At 39.5% G+C, this 12,708-nt stretch overlaps 1 protein-coding gene across 4 annotated transcripts in view; it reads right to left on the reverse strand.

The window, feature by feature from the left end:
- LAMA2 (laminin subunit alpha 2) overlaps window positions 1-12,708 on the reverse strand; it is a 588,677-nt gene that overhangs the window by 19,354 nt on the left and 556,615 nt on the right. For all 4 annotated transcript variants that reach the window (XM_074990592.1, XM_074990590.1, XM_074990591.1 and 1 more), the window contains 3 exons: window positions 12,193-12,369; window positions 11,337-11,559; window positions 1,403-1,515 (listed from right to left, as the gene is read on the reverse strand). In XM_074990592.1, the coding sequence (XP_074846693.1) occupies window positions 1,403-1,515; window positions 11,337-11,559; window positions 12,193-12,369 (513 nt within the window). The remainder of the gene's footprint in view (window positions 1-1,402; window positions 1,516-11,336; window positions 11,560-12,192; window positions 12,370-12,708) is intronic.

A 12,708-nucleotide genomic window follows, 5' to 3' on the forward strand; every position in this document is an offset into this window, starting at 1 on the left:
CCCCCAAACCACATGCCCACCACCGACACCCCTCGGTCTCACCCCCCGCCCCTCAAACTCCCCCAAGCCCACCTGCGTCCTACTGCCTGCACTGCACCCTGGGGGCGGCGGGTCCCTCAGCTCCGGCCAGCAGTTGGGAATGCTGCCACCATTGCCATCTAGCTGCCCCTTACCCCTGTAGAAGTAACTAGCTCCCTCTAAACTCCCCTCTCAAAACTCCCTCCTGTTAGCAACCACCCTGTTCGCAAGTTCCCAGGTCGCTTGCCAGCAGGGTTTAAAAAGCTCTGGCCTTCCTGAGAGCCCCTCTCTCTGACCACCACTCAGCCAATCAGCATACAGAGTTTAGATTTCAAACCTAATCAAGGCGAACACCTTCCAACTGCCAGCCTGAGCACACGGTCTTTCAAACAAACAGACAGCTCAGCACTTCAAACACAGGCCCAGAACCCCCAAACCCAGACACCCACACACTCCACTTACCCGCAGGTGCTGTAGTTTGCCCCCTCCTCCCCCAGGAGAGCCTCTCTCAAAACTCCCTCCTGTTAGCAACCGCCTTGTTCGCAAGCTCCAGTTACTAAGTCAAACACTTAAAATTAGGAAATGTCAGAATTAACATTGCCTGTGCAATCAAAGGAAGGCGAAGAATAGTAGGAAGGCAATCAGTATTCAGTAGTCTCATAAAACATTGTCACACTCTTTTATTGGAAAAGTGAGCAGTGAAACTTTAACTTTCAGAAGGAGTATTTCTATGAACTCTTCTGTGTGGGCATGAATCTTGGCAGTGTTCCTGATGCACAATGAATTACCTTACTGGTGGATTTTAATCATGAAAACAGAAGAGAAACAGCAAGAAAAATAATCTGGTTTGTGAATCAGTGAATGTCACTTTTCTCCCCATTTGCAACTTATTCTACTGTATGAACTGGTTACACTGGTTTTTGGCAATTGATGTCATTCAAATGCACTACCATCTTGTTTAAACAAATGAAACAAATAAAACATTACTCTTAATTGTCTTATTAAGGGCCTTATTCACAGTCCAGACTTTGAAAAGGGCCACACCTCGCCTCTGTAACTGAGAACATTTTTGTGCACGTAAACTTTTTCACAGGCTAGTTTTGCATGTCCTGAACTTTGATTCTCTCTCCCTTCTTGTTGCTGACCTGAAGCTTCATTTGAGCAGAGTATATATGCAGTCTAATCAGTAGCCAGTTTTCATGCCTACATGCTATCTGTGTGCACCACCCACTGTTTTTATATCTGTACAAAACTATGCCATGGAAAATGGCACTCGAGAATGTGCCTACAGTTTTTGAAAATATGATCCAGAGTATTTTGCTTGTCAGCCATCCACACAAGACCTTGCGTTTACTACTTCATCACAAAAAATCAGATGTTGTACCTGTTCTTCACTTTGGTGTCATCAAATGCAGCTGCAATATGGCTGTTCCGTGAAAGACCAAATTGTTTGCCACCTTCCCAAATAGCTGGCTCTGTATCAGCAGCACAAGAGTCCTGTAAAATATAACTCATTCAGTTGATTTAGCATATTCATTTATTATGTACCTTACAGCAGTATAAAACAGATATAAAAATATGACAGATCTTCTATGATTCCAAGGGATGATTGTAGTAGTTTTCAACAAGAACTTCTTCACCTGAACCTCAACTGTCCAAGAGCTAAGATTCCTGCATTTACCCAGGAGCACTTTGGAATATGCTACATGTTACGGGTACTGGCTTTGCCACTTCCCAGTATCTTTTGTCTCTTCACATAGGGTTAGTAGGCAATATGATGAAGATATATTTTAAAACCAAAGTTTCCTTCCATTTATGCGCTCTTTCTTTGTCACCAGAGTATGCTTGCCAGACCCTTAAACAATTCCTGAGCAGTTCAATGCATTCTTAAATGTAGCTCACTGACACTTACAATTATTCTCCTGTCTAAGCAGGACTGAAATATTAAAGGGACTCTGTCAACGTGAAATCTAGCCAATCTTTTAAAGATGAGATAGAAGTAGTTGCAGATGCTACACCTTTCAATTAAGTTTCCACGCCAATTTTTTTTTGTTTGTTTTACAATCATGTATTTTTCCGTTATCTTTCAAAATGTTTTCTCCTTCCCCGTTGTTGTTTAAAAGATCCATGAGAGTATCTGGGAAATTGACTAGTTGATACATTGAAGAAATAGGCATTATACACTTTGCTTTATCAAATGCACAAACACGACAAACCGAAGAAATAAACAAAAAATGTTTTTTAACCAATGATCTCTGTCAGTCACATTAATTTTAGGTACACAAATAACAAAAAGTCTGAAACTGAGGACGTGTGTTTTACCCAGGAAAGCCCATTTTTGTTAGTCTCTAAGGTATACAGGATTGCTTATTATTAGTGAAACTACAGACTACCATGGATACCTCTCTGAAACTAATCACTTTTAGCTGTTACGTGTAGCAGCAAGAGAACTTTTTCAGGTAGAAGTGTGATTTTTTTTTCTTTTTATTGTGTCCGTTTGAACATTGATCATACAGCCACAGCCTAACACTGTTCAATGAAAGGGCCACAAGAATCATCATCTCTCCTTAATACGCTACTTTCAGCTACCCCTTGGGTATATTGTAAAGACGTTATTCAGGGGATCTAAGACAGCATGATCCCAGGACAAGACCACAGTTAAAAACAGACATTGGTAGCTCTATTTTAAGCACTGTGTTTAACAGTCCTGGATTGGTCACAGCCTCTGTCTGAACCTTGACTCAGTTGAAGTCCTCAAAGTACAATGTGCAGTGCTTTCTTGCCAAAGTCCCCTTTTTGTGAAGCATTTTCAAGAGGACATGCATGATTCCTTAGGAAACAGAACATTTCTACTGCAAAGAGGAAACTCCCTGTCAATAATGTGATATTTTGCCTTTTACATATCACAAGAAAATCCTCACATCATCTCAGAACATCTAAAATGTTTTCCACAATTAGGACAGTCCTCCATGTGCTTTGGAAGAGCATGCAAAGTGACAATTACATACCAATGTGCAATTGAAAGGAAAACGAGGGAAAGGTGTTACTCAAGGGCACAAAACAAATGAGTGATGAATGTGCGATGATGGTCTTTCAGTGATTGACAAACGCCTAAGTGTGGTGTAGGTGCCAACTAACAGCCCTATAAAGCTGACTTATGTCCAAAGCTGTTTTAACAATTACAGTTAATGGTATGATATGGTATGTTTAATACATCCAACAGACTTTGTGGGTGTTTAAACATGGAGATAAATTAAAGGTAGAACTGGCCAATGACTGAAGAATGGGTGATAAATATGGACCTAAAGGGGACATTTCAACCAGTGTACGTTACAATATAAAGGGGCAAAGTCTGCTCTTGGTTGTCTATTTCTGGCCTCCACCAATTTCAGTCAAGCAAAAATTTGGTTCTAAATGCCAGATGTCAAATATTACTTAACTGTCCCAGTTACTTGCTACTTGCAGTACGCACTGATACTTGGATACAGAAGGAGGGGCAGCGGGGAGAGTAAGGAATTAATGGTCGGTGCCACAAATGCTCCTTTGAGTTAGGTAATAAGTTAACACATCTATTAATTTATTTTGTCATTTTCTTGGTCTTTGATGTAATCCTTAAAATCAAAGCATAAAATAATCAACTGAATGGAGGTGGATGTCTAAGAGAAAAAATTGTGTCAGGGAACTGTTATAGAAAGTTCAGGTTTTATTCTGAAGCCTGTCTCAATCCTCACTTCAACAAAGGACAGCCTTTGACTTTGTCTCTGACAGTCAAGTGTGTGAGAGCAAATAGGAACTTTATTGTCTGACTATCTCACACATTCCTCTACAAACGATGCTGCATTAATGCTTTCAAGAAAACTCAGTTACTAGCAAAGGCGGAAGGCAGCACCACAATTCACCCAATCGTGTTAAATAAAACAACTGGGACCATTTGGGAAAACATTGGAAGATACCGTGATGATGTCAAAGTCAGCTGTAATGCTGGCGCTCTTCACTTCAGTGGCAAACAAGTCCTGAGAAGTGGTAGATAATAAAAGGCAGAAGCAGCAGTTACCAAGGCATTGTTCTCAACTAAGACACATTTTTGCAATCCTAGCAGAAGACAGCAGCAAACAGGTGACTTCTGTATTTCTAAACCACCTCACTACCTATGTTCTGTCTTTAAAAAAATATACAACTTATTCATTAAAGTTACAGCTCCACTACAGCTGTAACTCCAAATAACTTATGCAATTTGTGTTGCACAAATGATGTAATTTATTTGGAGTTAACGTACTTTGAACTTGGTGCAGTCAACATGGTATCAAAGTTCAAAACAAGCAGGTATTTTTATGTTTCTGCTATCCCTCATACAATGAGGGGTATGGGAACCAGAATACCATGCTTGAAATAGCGCTGCTATTTTGAACGCGGTGTTTAGCCATGTAGTTGTTGTTTTGGGATGTATTTGCATTCTGAAATAGCAACTATAGCCATAGCCGAAGGGTTTAATTCACTGCTATAGAGATGGAGCCCACATGAGTACTTAAGAATAGGGTGGGATTTAAGTATAGGGTAGTTTCGTTTGGGCTCCCAGAATGAGGGTGAATTTCAGTGCTGTGTGGATTTGCACGAGATTCTTACAGAATGACTCTGAGGCAACAGGGTGTAGCAGCTATTTAAGTATAAACTATGGTTATACTCTTTATTCCAGCTGCAAATACTGAGCAATAGAGCTGAGCAAAATTTTTCAATGGAAATTTTTTGGCAAAAAATACAGATTTGGCTACACTGAAACAACTGGCAAAGACCTGTAGAGTTCAACAAACTATGTTAGCTTCACCACCATTAAAAAAACCCAACGCTTTCAAAAAATCTGAACAAAAATCCAAATGTTTTCTTTCAACATTTTCAAAATGAAACACTTTGATTCTTTGAATCAAAATTACTTTGAGTTTAGAATTTTTCTTTAGGTTTATTTAAATGATTTAAAAAGTTCAAAATCAAAACAAATTGTTTTGTGCAACCTAAAATGACGTTTTGATTTTCTGATTTGCTAAAAATGAATACATTTGTCTGAGTCAGCCCAAAATTATTTTTTCCACTAATTTTTCATAATTGCCAGCAAACTGAAAAACCCATTCTTTACACATCTCTACTGAGCAAGATTTAGGCAAACATAAAAAAATTAAAAATGCTAGTTCATTTAAGGTGCTTTGAATATCTAGAATTCAAAAACATTTTTATTTTTTTGAAAGAGAAACTGCAGGAGTATAGGTACATGTGAAATTTTCACACCTTTTTTGTTTAGGCTGTCACCCTGAAAAATACACTGTACGTGGCTTACAAAATTCACCTAAGCTCCATGACCTTGTGTGTAACTCCCATCTCTGTATTAGTGAAACATTTTTTAACATTAAACAATTAACTAATATTTATTCCTCTTAATTTTGCCCTTGAAAAATGGCTAGTATAAATACACATGTACTCAGACACTGGAAAAATATCTCAGGTTTATAGACAGAAGACAACCAAATCAACTAAAACAAAATAAAGAAATAGAAAAACAAAAATACCCTTCCCTAAAACAATATGACAGCCTGAACTTCTCTCTTTCATGAAAGTAGGAGTTAAGACAGGATTATCTTTATCTTGAAGTTCTTTGCTTTGCTTAATTGTGTCATAGATTCAATGTTTTGAACTGTAGATTTTTTTTAATTGAAAATAGAAACATTTCAGTTTCATCATGTTACAATTTCGCCATCTTGTGGGTAGTAATCAAAATTGTTGCTCTGTTCCCATATAAACAGGCTTGGCAGAATGTAATTATTTTATAATTTCCGTAGGTAACATATTTTATTTTTATCAATTTACATTTTTGGAGTTGCGTAAATTATGGATATAAAGGATTTCTTGATTTAACTTTTCACTGCTGTGGGAAATTATGAGAGTGGCCAGACAACTCTGACTGTCTGTCCACCTCTGCACTACAGCAAGCTTTCGAAAGATGATTTTGTGGAAGATCTTCTTTTGAAAGAGCACATCCACACACAAAAAAACGGATAGAAAGACGAGCCACTCTTTCAATAGAGTGTCCACACAACTGCTGCTCTTTCAAAAGACTGGGGCAGGGATTGAAAAATCTAGCGCCATGAGGACTGCTCTTTGAAAGAAGCTTTTGAAAGGAGGTGCTCTTCCTGATCCAGGAGTGGAAGAGAGCTTCCAGAAGAAAGATCGAAAGAGCGCATTTTGTGTGTGGACACTCCACGTGTTCTTTCGAAAAAGGGCCTGACTTTCTGAAAGAACTTGCTAGCGTAGACATGACATCTGATATTAACGATTTAATGACAGCTAATAATTAATGACAGCAGAAGCTGTGACTCAAAGGCCGTTTCTACACATGCCACACTAATAAACAGCCTGAAATATGCTAATGAGGCATGGATGTAAATTCCCAGAGCCTCATTAGCATAGGGTCATATGATTTGGAGTCCAGAACAAACTCTTCCGGACTCCAAAACAGCATGTAGAAGCGCGGCCCCTGGGGGATCTTCCAGAAGGAAGTCCTCCTTTTGGAGGCCCCTTCTTCCTGAAAGGAAGAAGGGGCCTCTGGAAGATCCCCCAGGGGCTGCGCTTCTACATGCTGTTTTGGAGTCTGGAAGAGCTTCTTCTGGACTCCAAATCATGTGACCCTATGCTAATGAGGCACCGGGAATTTACATCCACGCCTCATTGGCACATTTCAGGCCATTCATTAGCATACCACTTTTGGAGAAAATGGCATGTGTAGAAACAGCCAAAAAGTTAGAGGTTTATGACTTTTAAAGAAAAAATTGCCAACATCATATATCAAAATATAGCAAGTAAGTATCCTTATGTAAAACTCCAATACATTCTGAAGCAGAATTTTTCTGTCTATCCATACGTTTAAGTTGTTATCAACAGAAATATTTTTGTTGGTTTGTGTGATTATGATAAAGTCGAAGGATAACAAGAAAAAGCTAAGCCTACCAAGCCTGTATAGAGGCATGGGCCAAATGCATAAATACACTATAATCAAGTCAGAGCCACAACTAAAGTTGAGCTTGCCTAGTAAGTAAAGTATTATGTGCTATTGTACTTGCTCCAGTTTTCAGGTACACAGTTACATGAAATCCACTTCCTGAACAGTATGAATAAGCGATGGTCCCATAAATACCACTCTATACCAGAAACCTATGGACTGCTATACTGACGTACACACTGCCAACTTTCATCAAGACCACATCACATGATCCACTGTCTACAGCTAGCTCCTACAATACACCTGCGTTTGCACCAGTCCTTTAGAGAAAAACCATCTGCAGGATCTCCGTCAAGCATTCTATTAAAACTATAATGCCCACCTGGCAAAGTGAAGAAACAGATTGATAAAACCAGGTGGATGCCCAGAAGTCACCTTGTCGAGGACAGACCCAACAGAATGCCACTAGCCATTACCTACAGCCTCCCAGCTAAAACCTTGCCTGCACTTCATCGAGGATCTACAACCAATCATTGATGGATGATCCCTTGCTGTCACAGATGGTAGGAGGTAGGACCAGTCCTCACTTACAGACACTCTTAACCTGAAACACGCATACCTCCAACTTCACACCCCACAATAGAAACACAAATCCAGAAACTGGCTGCATCAAACCCCATTACCATCTCTGTCCACATGTCTACCCTAGTGAAACCATCACAGGATCTAACCACATTAGCTGTACCATCAAAGGCTCATTCACATGTACATTTACAAATGTGATATATGTCATCATGTGCCAGGAATGCACCTCTGCTATGTACATTGGATAAACAGGACTGCCTCTATGCAAAAGAATAAATGGACACAAATAAGGCATTAAGTATGGCAACATATAAAAGCCAGTGGGGAGGTGGCAGGGGGCACTTTAACTTTCCTGGACACGCAGTTTCTGAGTTGCAAGTTGCCATTCTCAGGTTACAAAAAAAATCTTTAAACCAGACTGCAATGAGAAACTGCTGAGCTGGAATTCATGTGCAAATCTCACACCCTGTAACAAGGTTTAAATAGAAACCTGGAGTGGTTCTCACACTGCAATAGGTAAATTTCCTATTCAGGTACTCTCACCTTTTCACCACTGTTAGAGATAGGCCACATCCAAAGTTCCCTCTAATTTTTACCATTCATGTGAAGGATCAATTTTGTTATGTGCACCATGAAATGTGCAGATGTGCATCAACAGAAATACATGCTGCCAGCTGTGACTGCTGTGGGCACTCTGCTAATGATCTGGGTTGCATTTGAAACTCTCCTGGGTGGCTGCCCAAGCGCTCAGCTTAGTGGGAACACTGCCCACTCAGATTAACTAACACTATCACACTGCCCTCTCTGTATCTCTTCCTTTTTTCATTTCTTTTCTCTTCAATGTCTGAGGAAGAGACCTGTACCTCACAAAACCTTGTGCCCTAATGCCCTAATAAATGTGTTTGTCTTTAACATGCCACTGGACTTGTTGTTTTTGCTGAAACAGACTAACATGGCTACCCAATCTGAAATAGTTACATGTGTTAGTTAGTATCTGCAGCAGTGCATGGTGAGCCTTTTTCTGGGTGACTTTCATGGGCAGAAAAAATAAATAAATATAAATTGCAAGGTGCATTTCATTGGGATGCTTTTAATGGATAATGAAAATCATTCTCACCAGATGTAACAGCAATGAAAGGTCCTGTGGCACCTTATAGACTAAAAGAAAAGTTTTGAGCATGAGCTTTCGTGAGCACAGACTCACTTCATCAGATGAAGTGAGTCTGTGCTCACGAAAGCTCATGCTCAAAACTTTTCTCTTAGTCTATAAGGTGCCACAGGACCCTTCGTTGCTGTCACAGATCCAGACTAACACGGCTACCCCCCGATACTTCTCACCAGATGGCTACTTAATGCCCCAAGTAAAACAAGTTGGTAATTTTAGTAGACTAGAATCCACCAGTCAAAAAGTTCATCATTCTAGTTATCATTTTTGATAGCAGTTACAGCAGAGAGGCCAAAGAGTTTAGCAGGGATGTAGACTGAACAAAAAGGAACATTAGCAAGGGAATATGACAGAAACTATTGGGTTCATAATTGGTGTTTAAAATAGGAAATTAAATACTTAGACATCTACACCTTCCTGAGTATGAAACTGACCTTGTTTTTAAAATTGAAATATAGCATGTTGGCATGCTTGGTGAATTTTAACATGAATCAAATTATGCCAATAAATCACACTGTAGTAATGTACACTTTCTTTTTGTCTATAAGCCACAGAGTTGCAAGAAACTTCTGGGTTTGTACAAAAAACAAACTCAAGACAGTGGATTTTTCACAATCGTTTCCAATTTACTATTTCAAGCTCCTGAGCTATTTGGCCAGGAAAATGTTGTGCCGACTTTTAATATAGTTGTTTTGGAGCAGGAAACACTTTCTGTATGAGTTCAGTCATCTGAGTGCCTTTACTGAGAGACACTTTTTTAAAAATTCTTTCCAATCACTCCCAGTTTTGCATTGCCAGCAGTTTGAAACCTGAGATTCTATTCCACGCTGGTGAGGTCTGAACTGGAATATTGTGGACAAACTGGAGGAAGTCCAGAAGAGCAATAAAATTGATTAAAAGCTTAAAAACATCATCTATGAGGGAAGATTGAAAAAAAATAAATTTGTTGAGTATGGAGAAGAGAAGACTGTTAAGGGACAAGATAAGAGTTTTCAAGCATATAAAAGGCTATTACCAGGAGGAGGGAGAAAACTTCTTGCTAACCTCTGATGATCAGAAAAGAATCAACTGGCTTAAATTGCAGTAAGGATGGCTTTGGCTGGTGTTTAAGAAAAAACTTGCTGTCAGGGTGGTTAAGCACTGGAATAAATTGGCTAGGGAAGTTGTGGAATCCCTGCCATTAGAGATTTTAAAGAGGTGGTTAGATTAACATCTTTCAGGGATGGTCTAGATACAGGGTCTCAGATTCGGTACATGGACCATCTATCGGATGGAGCATATTCACTATCCAGCCCAGGAGTCCCAATAGCCCAAGGGTGGCCATGTCTGTACCTGCCCCCAAACCCACTTCTAACCACAACCCTGCCCTCCAAATTGTACGCTGGTCCTTGAGGGAGTGGCCTCAAGGGTTATGGTGGGGGAAATAAGGGAGTCAGCACAGGGCAGTAACAGCAATCAAGATGGAGTTCTTCAAAGATTTTTGACAATCAAAGTAAATTTGGTCAGTTGTTTTTCTTTTGTCCCTTATTTTACTGACGTATTCCAAGAACTCTAGTAGATTGAAGAAGTATGAATTTCTTTTACAGAAAGTGTGCTGACTGGTACCTAGCAGATGCTGTTCAATAGCCATTTTATTATTCTTTCTCTATGGCCAGTTTTTCAGAAGAGCTGAGTTACTTCTTAGGCACTTGAGTGAGGTGGTCAAATTTTCAAAAGTAGTCACCACCAAGCAGCTCCCACTGTTTTAATTTAGCTTGAAAAATCTGGCCCTCATTTATAATTTAACTGGGCATTATTCAGAGGCCTGTAATTCCCTATCACAACTTTTTAAAAACATCTGTTACCCTCCAGTCTTTTACTATAAATTACTGATTTTACTAGAATCACTTTTTTATTTTGCCAGTAGTATTACATAGTACATCAATATCCAGAAGCACAGTGCATATATATATATATATATATATATATATATATATATATATATATATATACACAGAGCATACATACACACACAAGTATGCCACATATGTACACAAAGCATTACTCATAATATGGCAATAGCAGGGCATGCATTTTTATAAAAGAGCTTTTAATCATCCAGTGTGATCTACAACCATGAAAAAAATCACATGAATGATACAAAAAAGACCTATCCGACCCTGCAATTCTCTCTGGAGTTGAGAATGAAGAAAAGGCCAACAAAATCAAAACCTGCAATTGCCACGGAGACTTTCGGCAATTCTTGTGAGAGTAAAGAGGGAAGAGGTGGAGAAAGGGCATATGTAAGGGAATTAGATCAATTCAGTGGAACTCAGGATAAACCATCATACTGTAAGCTTTTTTCTGAAAAAATATGATTTGGGATTCAAGCTCGTCTAGAGCTTCACTTGATATTCTGCTTCATTTACATGCTGCACAGAACACCCAGAATTCTATAAACCATGGGTAATCTAACTACTTAACGTCCCCTAGCTATCTACAGAGCTATCATAATTTTAAGGCACCACTACTGACTGCTCTCCTCTTCCCACATGGAAAAAGACTTCTCTTCTAAAAATGTTCCTCCCAGCTGCAATATACACTTACATGTGCAGGTGGTGAAGGTGGTGGTGGAGAGGATGAAAACTTGGGTGTAGGAGTTGTGCTCTCTTTCGCCTCTTTAGCTTCAGGTTCAGGTTGGATCACAACAGAAGCCTTAGTAGCTTCTTTTTCATCTTCTCCCTCGGGAAGTCTGGCCTCAGGTTCTAGAGTGGAACACTGGCCTATTTCTGCATTTTTGAAGGACACAGGCTGAGCGAAGTCCATCGGGCTATGACGATACAATGAAAATCAACAGCCGTCAGCAATTCCTGTCTCCCTCTGTCACTCCTGAAGAAGCTACACAGTGCTCTGTGGTCGCACTTAACCAAGCACTGAGTCTGTTGCTTTAAAGTGTTATCAAAGTGATTTGTTTTGTAGACGTTCCATTACATTCTACATGCCTTTTTTCTGTCCACCTGTGCCTTCCAGATCTTTAGCCTAATGAAGCTGAGTATTTTGTAAGGTTAAAGCTCCATGCTGAGTATAATAATTTCCATAATCTGACAGCCCAGGATCTCATCCTTGTTTAAAAACAATGGCGCAGAGTTAAATAGTAATGGTCTGTAGCAACAAAGCATTACTAGTATAAACTGTTGTGGTCTGGAATGTAGATGTACAGTACTGTGGTATTTTATGTGGGCAGGCCCTGGTTCTTCCAGCCAGAAGACTGACCTCAATAAATAAAACCTATGTTCTGTCAAGTGCATACTGCATATTGATATAGCAAAAAGAGCAATGGCCTAAAAACAGTTAGGGTACCCTTTTGAGTAAATTTAGCTTATGACAGCTTTTCTCTTGGCAGCTGAGGTGCTTATTGATTCAGTAACCAAAACATTTGTAAGCGAAAAGAAGCCCTACTCACATGGCATTGATGACTAGGTTCCAGATGCACCCCTCAAAAGGGGGTATGTTCCTGACAGGCACACCCTGAAAGTGAGGTGGGGTCCCACCCACAAAGAGCTTTTTCACAGTAATAGTATGATCAGCAGATAGCCTCTGAGTCTGGCTTCTGTCTTCATCTACTTGAACAGTAAACATCCTATGAAAAGATTAAAAGCAAATTAATAATAATAATAATAAAAGATCTACCATAGCTATTGCTTACATTAAAACCATCATTTGCAGGCACCATTTATATCTGCATGCACTGTAATACTAAGTGAACCCAAATTGCATGATTAGCAACACCACATTAAGCAAGTATTAGCCACTAAGAGGTTCACAGCCACTACTATGTTTCTTTCATTAATTCTCCATCAGAGCTTGGCAACACCAGAAAGTGGAGTTACAGTAATAGTAGCCTCTGGTTGAATTGAAAATAGCAGTGTGATGCCTGACAGCACTGACATGGTAAGAGTCAAGCCTGCTGTATGTGACA

The sequence above is a fragment of the Carettochelys insculpta genome, chromosome 3, assembly GCF_033958435.1.
Source record: "Carettochelys insculpta isolate YL-2023 chromosome 3, ASM3395843v1, whole genome shotgun sequence".
Classification (NCBI taxonomy): Eukaryota; Metazoa; Chordata; order Testudines; family Carettochelyidae; genus Carettochelys; species Carettochelys insculpta.